Below are 19,652 nucleotides of genomic sequence, written 5' to 3'. Positions count from 1 at the left end.
CTTGGGATACTGATTGTCCATCAGAAAAACAGCTGGATAGGTGTTGTACAACTATGGAGACCCATAAGAAGACTCCGTTGGCTCTTTGTACAATGTCTGTGAGTAGCTGAGAAACCGCCTCGGGGTGTAATTCTCTCTGTTCAACAAGGCCTTTATTTATTTCGAAATTCTTGTTGACGAATGTTATCATGTCGTTTTCCGTTAGTAGATGCATTTGAAGCATTGGACCCTCTGTAAATACATCCAAAAATTCTGGCCAAGGTCGACTGGCAGCACAAACTTTCAGCCCATGGGGGCATCGTGCCATCATATGTTGAATGCATTTGATGACCTCGAAAGGCGGTGTGTCGAATTCGTCAAGCCCATCAATAAATAAAGCAAGTTTGATCGTCTCTCCGCACAATGATAACAATGCCTCAAACGATTCCTCCACCTCCCACGCAGTCCACTCGGGAAGCCCTGAAGTGCTTCTCAGTATTTGACAGAAGGCCCAACGCCTTGGTACCAATACCGGCGCCAAATCAGGAAATTGCACCAGTGTCTGGGATATGACTGTCCTCTTAAGGCCTTCAAGAGACTTCTGCAGTGTAGTACCTCCGAGCCACGCGTAGTATTTGACGAGAAGAAGGCGCAATGATCCAAGCTGCTGCGATAACATATCTCCCAAGTCAACGTGCTGCAATATGAGTTTCATCATAGTGGATTTGCCAGAACCTGGCTTGCCTGTGATCCAATAACTTTTGTTGGAATCATCTCCGAGCCAATTGGGAAAACTATCCCACATTGACTTATCGTCTTTCTTTGGAGGCTCGCTCTGGAATATCCAGGAATAAGTATCCATAAAAGTATTTGAGATGGCGTTTTCGCGTGTCTGAAAATTGTGAAATTGAACCCCGGTAGCTATAGCATGCGCAACCGTTGTAGTGTCGATCTTGGCTGAAGCAATGGAAGTATCCAATTTCCAGTCATTCTTCCAGAGAATCTGAACAAGATCCACGCGGATTACATTCCTTGCCTCGCCATTATTTTGAAGGCATGCATTCATGCTCTCTGCGAGCCGCTTCAGCGTTACTGGTCCCTTTCCACGTTGAATGAACGGCTGAAGAGCATTTCTCAGCCTGGCCGTTTCTTCATCCGCAACTGTGGAGGTGACTGCGTCAGAATTCTGGTTATAGTTTTTGCGATGTCCCACTTCATAGAATTGATCTTGAGTGGCCGTCTTCTGCTTTGATAACGTTGATTCCAGACGGTTGCTGGTTGTCGTTACCTCAACGCTACCAAGCAATTCGATAAGCTGATCTAGCTGGCTACTAAAGTGCCATTCCCATTGCTTAGTGCGCTTTGAGTCATCCCTAAAAGTTACGTTTGTAAGTTAGCTTCTTGCATCCTGGTAAACTTTGACAAGGACATATTGCTGACTTTCACTAGAAAGGAAAGCTAGACATTACACAGATAACGAACGGATGTATGAGGACAGAATGGAAAGCCGCCAAGGGAACTCACCAAAGAGATAAAATTATGAAATCAATTATCTCACGCTTAAGAGGGTCCATTTTCTGCATCATGGCCTCAACGCTCTCTTTACTTTTTCGGAATTCATGCTGTTCTCGTTCCATCTCTTTTCGGCACTCTTTGCAATCTTTTTCTTGCACCTGTCGTCGTAATCTGCCTCCAGCATGCTCATTTTTATGAATCTCTGATTTCATTTCCCGGCTGGTAGGTAGCTTCATATGATTTTCAATCTGCTCAAAATCTCCTGCAAGCTCGGTGCACCTATCCGATAGCGCCATCAACTGTAGATGTGTTGGTGTCGGAGATTGAGAGACGGCTTTACTTGTGGAAACTTGTCGGAACCAAGAAATCTGATCTGATAACTCATCAAAGATTTTTCTCAGTTCTCCTTCTGCCGCCGCAAGCTTCTGATGGTCAGGTACGCTCTGTTGTATTTGTTTGTATTTCTCCCAGCCTTTAACGCAGAGCTTCCCCCCAAGTTCTAAGAATTGGAACACAGCGGCTGCTATTGCCAAGGCGCTCAAAGGATCCATCTTTGCGAACAATTATCTGCGTTTGATAAGCCAAATTATAGATATTTAGGTAGCGATATGGCAGGTATCAAATATTTTAAGAAATCTTTTGAGGGAAAAGGTTAATGGAGGATGAAAACCAAGAATTATGGTGCTATATTAAGAGGCATTGGTTTTATGTACAATATCAGGCAGCCTCGTTGGGCATCCACGCATTGTCAGCCACCCAATTATATCAAATTGATATCAAGCGAAACCCTAAGAGATAGCTGACCAAACAACTTCGCTTTCACCGAAATACCTACCATCCAGAGTTGCATGCGACCATGTTCCATCTGACGTTGTTCTGGGAGCACCCTAAAACTAGCGAGATTCGTCGCTGTGAAAACAATCTTCAAGGGGATCTATGTAGTAGCCAAATACGAGCGTGTGGCGGCTTTCTCGCAGTTATTTGGCTTAAAATTCCATAGCAGCCTCTTCTCCATTCTAGGGCACATCTTGTGAAGAAACGTCGTGACGCGGTACAGGCTGATAAGGAACCTAAGGGATTATGAACATGACGTGGTGATATGATAGACAAATCAATATTTGCTTGATAATCTGCCGAAACGATATTAAGCCCCAGAATAAACTCGGGTAGGAAATAGATACAACATCAATACACTGTGGTGTGTTGTTTCGCGACATGTAGACAGGCTATCCGATGCTGGAGATCCACGTCCAGGTACTTGCAAATGCTAGATCCTCAGCGGTTCCACAACGAGAATTCAGCAAGAATGTAACTTTTATTAACAACATCTGCACTATCATTTGCAAGTATTTTATGAAACTATAAGGATTTGATGCTAGAATGTTGCCGTTGACAACCTGGAAAATATGTTACAGCCCTGTAAAGTCAACGTCATTAGTGGAGAACTCTAAACATGTGCCTGTAGGCAGCGATGCAGCGCCACTGAAGCTTATCAGCGCGATAAGAATCTTGAACCTTTGCCTTTTAATATCGGCTTGTCCCATGTCAGTCATCAAAACAAAAAACATTCCCTCACCTTGTATCGAATCTGCTTGCGCATCAACCAAACCGACCCATAGCCCGTCTTTGATTGCAGATTCACCATGAAGCTCGTTTCGCGACACATTCCCAAAGAGTTTGAGGACGAGCAGGTCTCGCTCCTGCCAGAGGATCCAGAGGACATGGTCAGTCGCATCATCATCATCCGCCCCGCCAGTTCATGTGCGATTGAAGCCATCACGACATGAACAGCAGCAGCTAACAGCGCATCTACCCGCAGTGGCACGCATACAACCTGATAGTCCCCGGCGACGTCGTCCATGCGCACGCCATCCGAAAAGTCGTCAACATCAACCCCGGCACCGGCGTGCCAGCAGCCGAGCGAGTCCACACGAACCTCGCCATCCGAGTCAAATCCACCTTCTTCGATCCCGCCGTCTCCTCTCTCCGCGTCTCTGGCGTTGTCGCCGCCGAAAACGACCATGTCGCCATGGGCGCCCATCACACGCTCGACATTGAAATCAACAGATCTTTTACCGTGGTCAAGCCAGACAGCTGGGACAGCGTCGCAAAGGCCACTCTGGCGCAGGCTCTATCAGACGACAAGAACGGCGCCATGGCTGCGGTGGTGATGCAGGAAGGTCTCGCCAACATCTGCCTCATCACACAGTTCCGAACCGTCCTCAAGACCCGAGTGGAGAGCGTAGTGCCCAAGAAGCGCGATACGGCCTCAGATCAGGACGCAGGCATGCGAAGATTCTACGACAAGACGCTATCATCATTACTCAGAGCAGTCGACTTTTCCGAGTCAAGACCTCTACTATTAGCAAGCCCCGGGTTTGTTGCGACGGATTTTAAGGAGTACATTGCGAAACAGGGCCGCGACAAGTCAGACAAGGTGCTTACAGCCGTGTCAAGACAAGCAACAGTAATACACGCCAACTCGGGACATGTGCACAGCTTAAACGAGGTGCTCAAGAGTCCCGAGGTTCTGGCCAAGATGAAGGACATGAACTACGCAAAGGAGGCGCAGTACATGGACAACTTTTTTGATTTGCTCAAGCTCGACGATGGACGCGCATGGTACGGCAGCAGGGCGGTGGAAAAGGCCATTGCTGACGGCGCAGTCGGGCCTGGAGGAGGAGTGCTATTGATCAACAACTCCCTGTTCCGAAGTCAAGATCTGGCGACACGGAAAAAGTACGTTGCGCTGGTGGACAAGGTCAAGCTGGACGGTGGCGAGGCACGGATATTAAGTAGCGATCACGAAAGCGGACAGCGCCTCAAGATGCTGGGAGATATTGCGGCCATATTGAATTATCCCATGCACGATCTTGACGAGGAGGAGGAGGAGGAACAGGCAGCAGAACAGACGCCTGATAGACGGAATTACGAGGATGAAATAGACATGTTAGATAGCGTTATTTAGACGAGATTGGATGAATAAATACAAGTGTAAAAAGACCGATAAGAGAGAGTTCTGTTTGCGATATGACCGTATATATTTGCCGATGCTTACTGAGGTCTGAGTCAACAGCCTCCTCCATTTGCCGAACAGAGATAGCCTTACCAGTACCGCCTATCCATTCATGTAAGGAATTAACGCATGGAATCAATGCCGTCGGCGAGCGAGTTTCGCCGCTCTCGCGCCTCGGCGTTCATGTCGACGATTAATCATGCGTTCCCTCCAAAACGGGAGAAAAGATGCCACAAACTCCGGCCGTTGCGCATCACATTGTGGGACTTGTGTCGATGGTGAGCTAATGAGAGGTTTGGAGTTGCCCCTCATGGATTCCGTGACCCCTCAATAGCGTGGTTGACATCATGCAATGGAAATTGTTTATAAGCCACCTATTGCGTTCATCTTGAGTCTTTTTTTCCTTTCGACTTGTAAACTTGGAAACTTGTTTTAGGAAAAAATCCATCGTCAACATCGACACAATGGCGCAGAAACTCACGTTGCAGTCGGTTGTCAAGCTCAACTCGGGCTATACCATTCCCCTCCTGGGCTTTGGAGTAAGTTCTCACTTCTCACTGATGAATGCTGTGCCCCTATCAAACTTGCCCTACGCTTGCCGATATGGTGCTTACAAGTGCGCTTTTAGGTCTACCGAACGTATGTCACTCGTCGATATAGTGCATCTTGTAATGGGTGATTCGTATTGACATCTTTTGTAGAGAGGCGAATGCTGCTACCGAAGTCTGCAAAGAGGCCTTGAGAATAGGGTACAGACACGTACGTGCAGCCTTTTTGACGCACAACCGAAATACTTCATCTCTCCAATACTCACCCGTGAAATAGATTGACTCTGCTTCTGGATACTACAACCAGGGCCCTTCTGCCGCAGGCATTCCCGCCTCCGGCATCCCCCGCGAAGAAGTCTTCTTCACCACAAAGGTCCCCGTGCAGGAGAAGCCCCTCGGATACCAGAACACCCTCGATCTGGTCGACATTGCCCTCCAGGAGACTAAGCTGGACTACCTTGACCTCGTCCTGATTCACGCTCCCTACGGCGGTGTCGAGAACCGAAAGGGTGCTTGGAAGGCCCTCGTCGAGTCCGTCGAGGCCGGCAAGGTTCGCTCCATCGGTATTTCCAACTATGGCGTGCATCACTTGAACGAGCTGGAGGAGTACATCAAGCAACTCGAGTCCGAGCGAGGCGGAGCCGGCAAGGGCGGAGTGATTTCGGTCGGTCAGTGGGAGATTCACCCCTGGCTGCCCAGAGACGACATCGTGCAGTGGTGCCAAAAGAGGAACATTGTCGTCCAGGCCTACTGCCCGATTGTCCGCGGTGAGCGGTTCGGCGATCCCAAGGTTAGCGCCGTGGGTAAGAAGTACGGCAAGTCGGAGGCGCAGGTTCTGCTGCGATGGAGCTTGCAGAAGGGGCTTGTTCCTCTGATCAAGAGTGTTACGCCGAGCCGGATTGCGGAGAATGCGGATCTGTATGACTTTGAGTTGACGGAGGAGGAGGTCAAGGATTTGACTACGACGGAGTATAGCCCTTGTGCTTGGGATCCTACTGTTGAGCCTTTGGACAGGTAAAGCAAAACCATGTGTAAAGATATCTTTATCTGCTTGATTTAGGCACATGAAAAAATGAGTGCTCTCAAAAGAAACAAACACGTTTATCTATGAAGCGAAATCGAAGCGAAATCGAAGCGAAATCTATGCAGAACTAGGCATTTGTCCCTTCTCTCTTGGTCGTTCTTCGGAGATGAGTTTGCATAATATTGTTATAGTTGCTATACATTCCTAGAGCCTCCGCGTTTTGTTTGGCAGCCAATAATTACGAGACAAGTAAGTCTTCACAGATCCAGATTACACTATGCATGGTGTCGGAGAAACCCGCTTAGGGCATTCAATCCTCTCGTTGTCGCTTCAGCCTCTTCGTCGTCAGTCAGTGGATTGCTATCCACCCTCGCGACCCCTGTTACTAGGTATCTCTTGGCAGATGATGTCCCCCTGCGTTCACATTGCTGTTTGAATAGCGACTCTGTATTGCGAGTTCTTGTATAGCCTTCAGGTTGCCGGAAACTTATAGACGGCCTATCACGCGCCCGTGTATAGCCATCAGGTTGCCGTCGGTTTCGAGACTGCCTATTACGAGCTCGCCTATAATAACTTTCAGGCTGCGGTCGGCCTCTAGGGTCGTCGTCGATAAGACTGGTTTCGCGCTCACGCCGTAAATATATCTTTTGAGATCTGCTTCGCGCCGTTGGTCTGGAGACTTCCTATCACGATTTCGTATGTCGCCTTCAGGTTGCTGTTCATCTGAAGAGTGGCTATTGAATCTATATTCTAGGTCACGCCGTAAGGTAGAACGTTGGTAAGCCTCTTCGAGCTGTTGAGCTCGAGACCGTCTTTCAATTTCGGATGAGGAGGTTTCATGTTGCAACTGACCTAGAGACTGTCCATTGAGAACACCTGTGGAGGGTTCAGGCTGTTGTTGATCTGGAGGCTCTTTATCGAAAATGCGTGTGGGGATTTCAAGTTGCTGTTGGTCTGGAGACTGTCCATCGATAACACTTGTGGAAGTTTCGTGTTGCTGTTGATCTAGAGACGGCTTATCGAGAACATCTGTGGAGTCTTCAGATTTCTGTTAGCCCTGAGACTGACCATCGAGAACACCTGAGGATGGTTCAGGCTGCTGTTGACCCGGGGAATCTCTATTGAAAACTCGTATAGAGGGTTCAGATTGCTTTTGGCTCAGAGGCCCAGGCGATGAGCTTACAGCTTCATCCCGAGATACCGTATTGCTGGCGGTGTTTCCTCCAAACCTAGTGTTGATCATCTTCGCCAACCAAGACCTCGGAGCGTTCCAATTTATCCCCCTGTCGCTGCTTAACTGGTCTCTTTGTTGCTTTTTTTTTTGGCTTACGAGATTGTAGATAGTCTGTAGCGCGATTGGTGATGAAGACAGCCCCGACTGTTGCGATGAGGGTTGATAAAGCCACCGGGATATACCATACAGCTGGTGTTGTTATAGTTTCATGCCAAATATACTCTATATCCACCATTCTTTTAGCTCATACGCGAATGAAGTGTGATTCGTTGAGAGCCAGAACATACAGCAATAAGTGAAAGAAGGAGAAAGACAAAAGCAAGCGCATTTAGACGCATTACTGTCTGACTTTGGCCTACTGTCTCGAGATTAAACGTCTATTGAAACACTAATTAGCCCCCTGTCGACTTTGAATTCAAGTATCTCATCTCACCATGCTGAGGAGGTTCCGTTGCTGCTCCAAGACCGTAACACATGTTAGTTGATAAAGATCAAGCAGCTCCGCGACTTCCTTTAGCCGACGTTTCATTAGCCCAAAGGCTGGGTATGGATAACGCCTTTCTTTGGGAAGGGCCAGTTGAAACGCCTTCAAAGCTGCTGCGTGCATTCTCAGGCATTCCTGTAGAGCCAGAGTTGTGGAAGCATCCCGATGAAGCTCTCGAGTTTGATGAAAGATGGGCGACCGAGCGCCGGAGTTGAACAGGTCCTAGGATAGTCCACATCAGCCTGAGATTTCAGTATCAGCAAGCCATCATTGTCAATGTACCCGCTCTTTACTCTCGAGATGGAACCTCACAACCTCCAATGTGCTATCCCAATTGGTAAAAACGAAGAAAATATCGGGGTAAATCCAGTATGGGCATTCGTTAAGCCTCTTCCACCTGCGTAGGTCAACTGAATCATAATGCCGAAACAACCTATCAGAAACAGAAGCTACTGCTCGTTGCGGAACTGGGGGGAAAGCGTCCACCCATACCGCTACCTAGTCCTCTGTCATGTTCCACTCTAATGAAGCTATCTCAAGATGTCTTGGAAGAGGAGACGCACCGGTATACGCTGAGCCTCCCATAGTCCTAGCCGCATAGATCCTTGCGAGTACACTCGGCGGGAGTATCTGCAACGTCAATATTATCCATGACATAACAACGGCCTAGCGCAGTGACATGTGAGCTCTCTCCCTGCCAAATAAGCATACCAAGAACGGGAGCTTACTTTCGCTGTCGATGTCGTCACCGAACACTGGGAGCATGGCGTGCTTCAATCCTCCATTGACTTCGTGCAGTAGTCTCACAGGGAAACTTGGAAAGGCATCAATGAGCGATTCAAATGCCCACTTGTGCCAGTTTTCGATAAATCTATGATATGTAATCAGCTCCGACATGCTTTGTGAACGGGCCAAGGAAATTCGCTCATACAAGAGGACAATTCCAATAGATTCAGCCATTCCATGTTCAAGAAACACTGCAAAATCTTCCATATCAGTTTCTGTGAAATTCCTTGTATGGAGCTGCAACCGTTTCGCCCCCCCGAGCTCAGCTGTGACTGTTGTAACCATGACGCAATGAGACACGTCGATTGGGGGAATATTTAATTGATGATCTGAATTTGAGTCCATCTCGTGTATTGTAATCACAGCAGTATCCGAAAAGGTGAAGCCGTGTCTGATAATGCCATATGGGACATCAGTATGGCATCACCACTGTTTCTCCTAGCGGGCTCAGCACCTACATGTATGTATCCAAGCACGCGGTGTGGCTATTTCAGCAGCTCCGCTTTCAGAATTTTTGGCTAGGGCATATTCATATTATTAGATATCCCAGTATCTTTAGGAACAGCTTCACGCAGAGCCTTGATAGTATGTAAGTGGGAAAGGAATGAGATCACTCTTGTTGAATTCGTTATCTATGTATTTATATGCAGTCTAATAAATATATATATATATATATCAAAAACGAGGCTCGTGCCCAATGGAAGTTTAAACTACTATACATGCACATATCTATGTACATTACCATTAGGCGCCGGAAAAGTTTGCGGTGAGAGTCAACCTTTTGAGTGCTGTGTAATAATGGTGATACAAATTGTTGGTAGGGGCTCTGGCAATGGTTCTTATACCTCTGCAAAGCCCAGGTGGTTTTTTTTGGCCGGGCTCTTCATCAGCACTCGTAATGTTACCGGTATAAGACCAATGACCGCAGCGCTGACCAAGTACAGTCCCTGTGGCTTCTTTAGTACTGAGGAGGCTATGTTGGGGAGTCTATGTACATGTATGTTGAGGAGACCCAAATCCACCCAACCAGAAATGTTCGTAGATACATACATGTGTATATGCTGTTTCAGCAACGTGTATTGCTGCCTAAATCTCTACGATGCCTAGGTCACATATACCCAGATAGATGAGAATTCGGTGGCTGAGCATTGCGTCTACAGCCTTGGGCATTTGACACACCGCTGCTATAATATTGGCTTGGATGGATTGTTGCCAAAACCCTTAACCACGTGCACAATAAGAAAATCTGATAAAGACATTAATAATATCGCGTGCAATATTGGAAGCTAATTTCCGCGCAGCCGTCGTTTTCAGGCTTTATTTTATCGTGGGCCCCCAGAGGCCTTGCAAGCAGCAATCAGTTCTACAGTCGCAACCAGTTTCACAGCAATAATCAGTTCTGCATATGCAACCACTTCTAACGATCATAACCGATTATATAGGGCAAGTATATTAATACTATGCAAATGATCCATGTTCATTTGTGGTGGAGATTATAGCAACCTAGGGACATGTTATGCTGTAGAAAATAATGTAGCAGCGGTGTTCAATTATCGCTCCCCTTTGGGTTTACTTTGAGCTTTAAACACATATCCTGTCAATGATGAGTGAGAGTATATACAGTATCTTCAGTACTTGGGCTTGATTGTGCATAAATCTATGTCTACATGATTTACACAAATGTGAAGCGTTCGTTTCAGAGAGAACTTTGAGTGTACAGAGGAGGAGGTTAAGGATCTGACGACGACGACAAAGTATATCCCTTGTGCTTGGGATCCTACTGTTGAGCGTCTGGACAGGTGAAGCAGACACTGATGAGCTTTGTGCGCAAATGTTCTCGACTATCTGCCTTGACCAAATGCGAAGTGCGGAGGTTTCAGAAAAGAGTAATGTTTAGCATTTACAAAATATAAGCTAGTCAAACTGAGGATGCCGTGTTTTCTCCTTGCCTTTCCATTCCTCAGGGATACAATTCTCAAAATACAGATATACTCGTTGCATCCTTTTAAAAATTCTCTGCAAATTGAAGGTGACTATTAAAGTCGCCAAAGAAACAGCGACTGCTGTCCGAATGAATGGCATCTTTGTGCTAACATCTGTCATATTTGGGATTGACCAAAGCGCCTTACATCTGTATCAATAAAAGCTCAATGGTTATTGGTTTTATCAAAGAGTTTGAGTAACTCACGGCGCAAAATCCCAACGGAAGGTAGAAAATGCTCACGTATGTAAGTAGCATCACATTCTGTCCGAGGTTGGTTGAGAGCCTGGTTTCGTGAATCGAAATCCACGCAAATTCCTATAACACATTAAGACACTTCTTCTCTTGAGAAGATATGGCTCCACTTACAATCTGGAGGAGATCTCTGACTGTTCGATCTCGATCCTTTTATTTATTTCGGTCTTAAATTCATCCGTTAGAAGAGTTTGTAAAGCTTGTGGGATTGTATCTGCGTTGAAGTGAACACAATAATGTTTCATGAACCTCTCTGCCTCAGATGTATGATTTACTAGAAGACTGTGAAGCTCCGCTAGTCTTTGTGCGTCTTTTGCGAGACAATCTGTTATTTCGGAGTTTTTGCCCTTTGATTTCAATTGCTTGAGCCGCTATTCAACACGTTAACATTTTTTAATGTTTCAGAAATAGAAAAATACCAGAACATACCATTTCAGACAAATATCTACCGAAATCCTCACATAACTCCAACCATTGGTTTTTCACATGTGTAATGAACTGCTGAAACAGAGCCGTACCGTCTTCTGGAATCCATCCGTAAGGAAGTGTGCTGAAGTATACTATTGAAGTCCAGGCGTTGCTTGGATTTTTCGGTTTTATAACTCTCCACATGACTCTACTCAGCTGATCGTAATCATTATTTGAGGGTCGGCCATCATCCAAGTATTGTCTTATGGATAGCTGTAGGGAGACACATATATCCCATGTTTCATCGTTTCTTCTATCGATGGCTGTTTGCAAAGCATTTTCCACTGGAGTAGCAGGCATAGGTATGCCCCCTGGTAGTCTCCACCAAACCGAACTTCCCGAGTCATCCGTGAGCAAGCTTGGAACGGTTAGCAATACGCCAAAGAAACATAAGCATGAAAAAGTGTAAAACAGTCTTACTAGAGATGACTTCCTAATTTATCAAACATCTTCGATAATTCTTCGTTTCTTGGCAATACCCGAGGGAAATCAAGATATTGTTCTCCGTCAGGTGTTTTAGACAATAGGATAGTTTCTTTGTTCTCCTTTCCATGTGCATCACGCCACTCCGCGGCCATGATTCCCTCTGTATATGCTTTATACTTGAGAAATTCTTTGATAACGTCACCATGTTTGTGTTGAATTGCAAGGCGAAGCGGAATTTGTCCATAATTGTCTTTAAGGTTGATTTTTGCTCCTTGTAATATCAGAGCTCTTGCAATGCCCAGATGTCCTCGTTGGGCCGCTAGGTGTAAAGCTGTTCGGCCGTCATGATTTCTTTGGTCGATTTTAGGTTTAAAGCGCAAGAGCAACTCTATTGCAGTATGTTTCCCGGCTGTCGTTAATAGCAGCAATGTATCGGTGTCCGTGGGTGCGAGTAGGTCCGCAATAGCTTCATGGCCGTTTTCCGCAGCCCACCAGAGAGGCGATTTTCCATCGCTGTCCTTTAAATTTGGATCAGCACCATGTCGCAGCAATATCACTACTGCTTCCGTATGCCCATTTTCTGCACCTCGTGACAATGGTGTTCGGCCCTCTCCATCCCTTAAGCATATATCGGCATTATGTTCCAGAAGTATCTGCACCGCTTCCGTATGCCCGTTCGCAGCGCCCCGTGAGAGTGGTGTTCGACCGTCCATATCTTTGAAGTTTATATCTGCTTTGAATTGCAACAACAGTCCCACCACATCCTTGTGCCCTTTCTCTGCAGCCCGTGAGAGCGGCGTTCGACCTTGGTCATCTCTGAAGTTTACATATACTTCGAGTGGTAGCAACAATGCAGGCGGTAGGGGTGGCGCCCTATCTCTTGCTAATAGAATCTGCAACACCTCTATATAGCTGTTCTCTGCGGACCATGATAGTGGAGTTCGACCAGGGCATGCAGCACATGCCATGGCTAGTGGAAATAGTAGGAAAGCCACCAGGTGATGATACCCGTTGCTTGCAGCTTGGTGTAGAAACTCGTCCATTGAATTTCCATTCATAAGTGAGTCAAAAACATCTCTTGCAACCAACAAATCGACCACATGTTTGTGTCCCTCGCATATAGCTATGTCAAGCACCACCTGCCAGGACGCGCCTCGAATGTTTATGCAGATTCCATCACTTGCAAGCAGCAATTTTATGGTATCCCTTTGGCCAATTTGTGCTGCCAAACTCAATGCTGTATCACCGTTGGCGTTGATTGTATTTATATTAATGTCATTTCTTCCAAGCAGAAGTTTCGACACGCTCGTATGGCCAGCTTGTACAGCTAGATGTAGTGCTGTGTTGCCATTCGCGTCTTTTGCATTTATATCGACATCGTAGCGTCTGAGTAGCAGTTCAACAACCTTGTTTTGACCAGCTTGTGCAGCTTTGATCAAGGCCATGTAACCTTCAGTCCTTGTCGACCTCAAGTCAATTTTATAACTTGCAAGTAGCTGCATTAAAAGGGAATCATGCCCGTTTTCTGCAACAGATACTATTGCTTTGGAAACATAATTCGTCTTTCCACTAGGGTCTATGTCGTCATTTTCAAGTAGCAATTTTACCACATCTTCGTGACCCATATTGGCGGCCCTAGAAACTGCCCGTGTATAGGACTCATGGTCGATAATGTCGCTATATTGAAGTAGTGCCTCGACCACATCTTTGTCGCCATTGTCCGCAGCTTGGGCCAGCGATGTTTCGCCAAATGTATTTCTTGCGTTGATGTCGGCGGGGTCTTCTTCAAGCAGTCTCTTCACTACTTTCTGATGCCCGTTTTTGGCCGCTATAGATAATGACGTGTTCTCGTCCTCGTCCGTGATAGAGTGAACAAGCCCACCCTCTGGACGTTTCTGGAAGACGCTGAAATTTCCACTTGATGCCGCTTGAAGAGGCTCTTCAAAGTTCGTCATGACAATTTTCTTAGTCTTCACATCACAATGATTAACATATAGCGGAAGACGAAGCCAAAAAAGATCTTTAGAAGTTCAGATTATAGCATGAGGTATGTTCATTAGTGAGTCGCACAATTCGGATACGACCTAGGCAGCTGAATAAATAACATTTCTACCGCTCTAGAATTCGGTGAGACGCTGTTATCACCTACGTGGCGTCTCTCTCGCCATGCAGGAAAGCATCCAATTACTTGAAGTGGAGATGATGTCGTGGCCAAAAAGCAGTGGTTTGCAAATGCAAGTGTAATTAAGCCCTTAGTGAGGCAGCTTAGGCTCTGATTTATATTACAGCCCAACATTATGGACCAGGTCAAATTTGGGGGTATATCTACAGCCTTGTGCATTCAAAGCATCAAGTACTATTGCAGAGATGCATCATGCATCCATGGCTCCGGAGGACTCGTGTTTTGTGAATGTTATTTCTGGTGACGAGGGAGCATGGTTCTGATTGTCAGGGCTCATTTCATAACGAGCTTTTCAGAATCTATTTTATCGAAGTGAATGCGTGAGTAGCAAAGCTATCGTGTGAGAGACTGTTGATGGATGGTAGCACCAAAGGCGGGTTAATGCGGCTGCTAACTGTGTGTGCTGGCCGCTGCCTTATACACGGCCTATAGACGGGCAGATTACACCACCAACAGCAATTTAGGCTCTGCAAAGCTTCTGTGTATGCCCAATTCAACAACTTAAAGTACATGCTGAGAATTAATGCAATGAAAACTGCGAAGATCACGTCATCTCCCATACATGAGTGAGATACAAAGCAAAATATGCGAACAGATGTCCAGGCATCGCTCGTATAGCCCTCACGTGACAGCGTATCCGTCTCGCGTTTACAGTTGTCGCGCCCGCTGTAACGCTGAGTGTGAATCTTACCCCGCGACAACATCAAAACAAACCAAAACAACGCAACCATGCAGTGCTTGGAGACGCCCCCGAGAGATTCCGTTCATTGACTCCGTCGCAATTGCCACGATGGTTCAGCGAACCTTCACCATAGTGCCGCCTGCAGGGCCGGCCGAGCGAACCCCCGTCGACAGTCGCCCCATGACCTCTAAACAAGTCCGCAAGGCCTACAAAGAAGCAAATCGTATCCCGCGCGTATCCAGAGCAGAGCAGTTGAGACAGGAGAGAGCCGAGCAGGAGCGCATCCGGAAGGAGTTTGAGAAGGAAAAGGCCGCATTGAAAGCAAAGACGCTCAGGGAGAAGAAGCGCGCAAGGGAGCAGGCGGAGAGGGAAGAGAAGAAGAAGAAGGGTTTACCATTGGTGAATGTCCGGCCAAGCCAAGACACCATTGCTTGGTTTGTGAGAGGAAAGGGAGCCGGTACCAAGAGAGACTGCAGAGGTCAGAATGCTGCGACAACCCCGGTATTGCCTATAGTGGAGGAACCAGAAGAGGACGAAGACGACTTTCCCAGCCCGAAACGACTCTGCAATCAAGAACAGCAAAAGGAAGCAGGCTGCGAGAAAGAAGACTATCTCGAAGAAGAGTTTGAGGGAGGAGAGTTCGAAGAAGAAGACTTCGAGGAACCAGTAGAGAAGAGCGAAGAGGTTTTGCCCGCACTCGAAGAACCCGCTACCAAAATTGACACTACACCAGAGAAGAATCAGCGCACTGCCGAGGAAGACTTCTTGGGGGGTTTCGAAATCATGTCGGACGACGAGATGTCCAGGCTGTCTTTTAACCAAGTGACTACAAAGCCTAGTGTAATCAGCACAGAAGATCGCCTCCCGACATGCCCGGAGGCTACACCAGCGAAACAGGAAAAGGGCCATTCACACCATGAGATCACACTCCACAAACCAGAATCTCCCATCACAATCAAGAACCCTAAACCACTAGCTCTTCCAGAGTTTGACTTGATATCTGATGACGAGGACGATTTGGAACAGGAGATGCTGGCTCTGGACGTTGCCCTGATTTCCCAAAAACAGCTTTCAAAACAGCCCGTGCTGGTACTTGTATCGCAAGGATCTCAGAAGCCGGCTCGCAGTGCAACAGGCTACGAAATGGATCTCGGACTCGCTACTAACCTCCTCAATCATACTTCTCAAGAGAAACGCTCTAAAAGAGACGAGCAAGCGAGTCTTATGCCACCACCGCCGATACCCGCAGCTCCACAGCGCTCACGCTCCCCCATATCGCCCGTCGCTATGAAGCCACAGGCACCTCCTCTGAGCACTCAGCAGATCCTCTTTAACATGGATGATTTCTTCCCTACATCTTCGCAGCAGGCAGCAGAGTTGGAGGAAGAAGAAACCACATTCATCTCCCAACCCTCGAAATCGTGCTCGATGCCTCGACCTCAGGTTCCAAGTCCAATTCCAGAGAAAATACAAACCCCGCACACAGCGTCTTCATCCCCCGAACCACCCAAGCCCTTTTTTACTTCGTCTGGGTCCAATGAGAGATTGGCCGTGGCCCTGCTGCGTAGCCGACGAACAGCAGAGCAAGAGGAAGAACAGAGAAGGCGCGCCCTCCAATTAGAGGCCCTCGAACTCGAAGAAGCCAAGAAGAGAGATTCTGAGCGTCGTGCTCGAGAAAAGCGATTGGCAGACAGCAAACCGAAAACGAATGTAGCTAATTACACACCCACAAGGACAGAGCCACGAGAGAAAGGACAAGCTCCTCGACAAACAAGGCCAGCCGCTGCAACAACGCCGCAGTTTTCGATGAGAAAGGGATTTACAACGAACCCCAACCGCACTCCTGCAAACACATCCGTACAGAGGACTCCTTTGGTCGCATCACGAGCCAACGCCGCTTTACCAACTACGGGATCACGGCCTACGGCTGAGATGAAGAGGCCTCTACCTCTTGGCAATACGCCCCGAAAGCAGTCGACCACTACCACTGTTAAAGGAGCAAGTAAACCACTGCCCCTGAAGGTTCAAATCACAAGACTTGAGACGCCCAAAAAGGTGTCCAAAGAAAAAACGACTTCTCCTGGAATCAGCGAGGCTAAGCACCTATTTGCTTCTCAGGAATCGGAATTCGGCGGAAGCTGGATGGACGAGCTCGCAACGGAGATTGCCCTATAACGTATATATAAACAGATGATACAGCTGCAATGACGGTTACGAGAGACGAGAGACGATATACCCCCTGAATAGACGGCGGATAAGCAGGTACATGGACGGATATGGCGGACTGGGTTGATTTACGCGGGGTTCACGGCGAAAAGGGACTTGAGGCATACTGATTGATATGGCATTGCATTGCGTGGCGGATTTGTGTTTCGTTTTTTTCTTTTCCTTTCTGTAACTATTGCGATTAGCCTTTTATGTATGTAGTACAATTGAGTCTGTTGATAGTGGCAACTTGTAAAATATTGGTCGAGTACGGCGAAGTTTGCTTTTCAATTCACTTCAAGCGCAAACGTACCTGTCTCCTTCGTTATGATGATGCATTGTCTTCAACATGCTTTTAGCCAATGCCCATCTCATCAATACGTTACCTTGTACCAGTATCTGTCGATTCAAACACCTCACAACTCCACAACACCACAGATCCATCTCAACACCATCCAACCAAACATGTCAGTAATCCCACCCCATCCCATCCTTCACATGCAAAAGCTGCATTAGTCCCAAGCACTCCACCATCCCACAAAACTAGACCCAAATCATCCCTCAATCCTATCACGCGCTCATACTTTGTTTTGTTTTGTTTTGTTTTGTTTACATCCCAATCATGCATACACATACATATACACACACATACTATAAGAAAGACGCCCGTTATATAGAGCAGAAGGACTCCTTTGCAAGAGTCCATGCAGTTATTATTTACCTAGAGTTTCCCAATGGGTATCTCCCTCTCTTGCATACTCTTCCTTATCCTCACCCTTATATCAACACCTAGTTTAAAGAAGAAACCCAAAAAAGAAACACCATGAAAAAAAAAACCATCTATGCGCATTCATTAAAAAGAAGAAGAAAAGGGGAAGGAGAGAAGAAAAAAAAATTACTTCCTGCTAAGACCGCCTCACTTTGTTCCTGAGCGTACATTGTGTGTTGTATGTGTGTGTGGTTTTGCTCTCTCTACCAGATCGTGTGTTTAACCCCTCTCCAACGCCGACGAAAAAAAAAGTTATGTGCAAAATGAAGAAAGAAGAAGAAGACAAAAAAAAAAAGGTTCCCTTCCCTGACCCTTTCCTAAACCCCCTTTCCCCCACCCCTTCGCTTATGTACCAGAAACCCTGAACCTTTAAAACGCCGCCCTTCTTTGTTTCCCTGTGCTAACAAAAAAAAAGAAGTAGTAGAAAGCACATGTGATGCTTCTGTGTGTGTGTGTTCTCGCTCATTGTTGATAGAATCCATTTACTCCGTGTTGTTGTTGTTGTTGTTGTGATGACCGAAACCGGGTTTCCATGAATATGCACAGATGGGACATGTGGACCATATGAACAGAAAATGTCTACATCTTGCGGGAGAAACGCCTTTCTCAAAGGAATATGCCGACCCATTCAGTCTTGAGAGCCACCTTGGTTTCGCACCCGTCCACTGCACAGCGAATATCGTTGGGAGTTGTCTTGCCTCCTGGGAAACCAACACCGTCGGGTGCAGTTTTTGTCGGCTTTCTGTTTTCAAAGCATTCGGCACAATAGACCTGTTCCCATCCAGTTAACGAGGCTCATGAAACCTCGGATAAAACAACAACAACTTACGTGACCGCACTTCTTTAGCGCCCAGAAATGGTGCTCTCCAGGTGACCTCTTCCTCTTCTTGGACGGCGTGGACGGTGCATCGGCAGGGTCATAGGCGAGTTCTTCGTTGCAGGCCGGACATACAACCACCATCTGCTCGGTCTGGCCGTCAGCTCGGGTATCGCGGGTGAATCCCGTCCTGGCGGGTGGCACGGGTTCCATCGGGGGCTTGGGCGTGGGTTCGCGGTTCGGAAACATGGTCTGCAGCTCGGGACCGAAATTGCTGAGGCTGCCACTGAGAAAGCCAGCCAGCGTTCTACCAAAGACTCTAAAATCGGATTCGAGCTGCTGGTGGTTAATAAAGTCGAGCGAGACGAGGCGGTCGCGGCCGTGGTGGCGAAGATGATCGTGGGCGTGGTGGTGATGGTGGTGGTGATGCCGCGGGTGGGCGCGAGTCCGCCAACTCTCGCGGTTTGGGCGCTGGTCGTCCTCGGGCGAGTCTGCCGTCAGGTCGATGAAGCTCGGGGTGCCGACGAAGGTGCTGTCGCTCCTCGAGAGCTGGGGCGGCGAGATGCGCTGTGAATTGGTCCTCCGCGGATGCCTCCCGGCGCTGTTGTGCGGCACCTGCTGCAGCATTACCTGAGGCCCGGCGGCCTGCGTCCTTCGTCGGTCGACGGGTGAATCTGGCTCCTCGGTGAGATCGATGACGGCGGCGGATGATTCGGTTCTGTTGTGACGGCGAGTTGAGGAGGCCTGATGCGAGGGCCGCAGCCGCAGCTGTGAGGCTGACGGGCCGGCAGGCTGAGGCCGGCGAGATTGGCCGCCAGCTGGTTGGTTGTGGCCTTGGTTCTGGCTCTGGCTCTGGCTCTGGCTCTGGCTCTGGAAGCTGACTTCTGGCCGCCGCGGGACGCCTCGCGGGTTCAGCAGGTTGTCAAAGATGCTGCGAGTCTCGGTGACCTCGACCTCGACCAGGTCGTCGTCGCTGGACCCCAGCACGTCGTCGCCGGCTCGCGACATTTCGGGTGCGAATGTTTTGGTTGGTGTGGCAGAGAGATGGAGGGCGGAGAGAGGCGGAGGGCGGGCAGAGGGAGAGAGCTGCAACGGAAAAATCGGCGAGTGGTCGGTCCCTTTTCCCTCCAGTCGTAGCCCAGACGCCTTGTGTTGTATTGCGTGTGCGGAGAGGAGATTCACCGTTGCGTAAGGGTGGCGTTGTGTTGGCCGGATCAAAAAAATCCAAAGTTGGGAACGTTTGCCGCAAAAGGGCGAGACTCGATATAGCGATGATGGCGC

At 47.8% G+C, this 19,652-nt stretch overlaps 7 protein-coding genes across 7 annotated transcripts; 3 read left to right on the top strand and 4 right to left on the bottom strand.

Moving 5' to 3' along the window:
• Positions 1-201: 201 nt before the first annotated feature.
• Positions 202-2,045, bottom strand: Triagg1_4324 (uncharacterized protein; the record flags this gene model as incomplete). The annotated part of the gene is made up of 3 exons (XM_062898715.1): positions 202-231; positions 281-1,352; positions 1,504-2,045. The coding sequence occupies 3 exons, from the start codon at positions 2,043-2,045 to the stop codon at positions 202-204; spliced, it is 1,644 nt and encodes a 547-aa protein (XP_062756831.1).
• Positions 2,046-3,137: 1,092 nt separating this feature from the next.
• Positions 3,138-4,462, top strand: Triagg1_4323 (uncharacterized protein; the record flags this gene model as incomplete). The annotated part of the gene is made up of 2 exons (XM_062898714.1): positions 3,138-3,218; positions 3,299-4,462. The coding sequence occupies 2 exons, from the start codon at positions 3,138-3,140 to the stop codon at positions 4,460-4,462; spliced, it is 1,245 nt and encodes a 414-aa protein (XP_062756830.1).
• Positions 4,463-4,974: 512 nt separating this feature from the next.
• On the top strand, positions 4,975-6,076 carry Triagg1_4322 (uncharacterized protein; the record flags this gene model as incomplete). Its single annotated transcript, XM_062898713.1, has 4 exons — positions 4,975-5,049; positions 5,139-5,149; positions 5,212-5,269; positions 5,336-6,076. The coding sequence occupies 4 exons, from the start codon at positions 4,975-4,977 to the stop codon at positions 6,074-6,076; spliced, it is 885 nt and encodes a 294-aa protein (XP_062756829.1).
• Positions 6,077-6,569: 493 nt separating this feature from the next.
• Positions 6,570-8,871, bottom strand: Triagg1_4321 (uncharacterized protein; the record flags this gene model as incomplete). The annotated part of the gene is made up of 8 exons (XM_062898712.1): positions 6,570-7,111; positions 7,413-7,505; positions 7,567-7,693; positions 7,750-8,022; positions 8,083-8,210; positions 8,364-8,430; positions 8,512-8,671; positions 8,732-8,871. The coding sequence occupies 8 exons, from the start codon at positions 8,869-8,871 to the stop codon at positions 6,570-6,572; spliced, it is 1,530 nt and encodes a 509-aa protein (XP_062756828.1).
• Positions 8,872-11,709: 2,838 nt separating this feature from the next.
• Triagg1_4320 (uncharacterized protein) lies at positions 11,710-13,671 on the bottom strand (the record flags this gene model as incomplete). Its single annotated transcript, XM_062898711.1, has 1 exon — positions 11,710-13,671. One exon carries the CDS (start codon positions 13,669-13,671, stop codon positions 11,710-11,712), a length of 1,962 nt encoding a protein of 653 aa, XP_062756827.1.
• A 1,017-nt stretch (positions 13,672-14,688) lies between these two features.
• On the top strand, positions 14,689-16,755 carry Triagg1_4319 (uncharacterized protein; the record flags this gene model as incomplete). The annotated part of the gene is made up of 1 exon (XM_062898710.1): positions 14,689-16,755. One exon carries the CDS (start codon positions 14,689-14,691, stop codon positions 16,753-16,755), a length of 2,067 nt encoding a protein of 688 aa, XP_062756826.1.
• Positions 16,756-18,160: 1,405 nt separating this feature from the next.
• On the bottom strand, positions 18,161-19,379 carry Triagg1_4318 (uncharacterized protein; the record flags this gene model as incomplete). The annotated part of the gene is made up of 2 exons (XM_062898708.1): positions 18,161-18,325; positions 18,384-19,379. 2 exons carry the CDS (start codon positions 19,377-19,379, stop codon positions 18,161-18,163), a joined length of 1,161 nt encoding a protein of 386 aa, XP_062756825.1.
• Between the last annotated feature and the right edge of the window lie 273 nt (positions 19,380-19,652).

Source organism: Trichoderma aggressivum (assembly GCF_033847375.1).
Source record: "Trichoderma aggressivum f. europaeum strain CBS 100526 chromosome Unknown scaffold_013, whole genome shotgun sequence".
NCBI lineage: Eukaryota > Fungi > Ascomycota > Sordariomycetes > Hypocreales > Hypocreaceae > Trichoderma > Trichoderma aggressivum.
The sequence above is the reverse complement of the archived record's forward strand: the minus strand, read 5'-3'. Positions and strand labels throughout refer to the sequence as shown.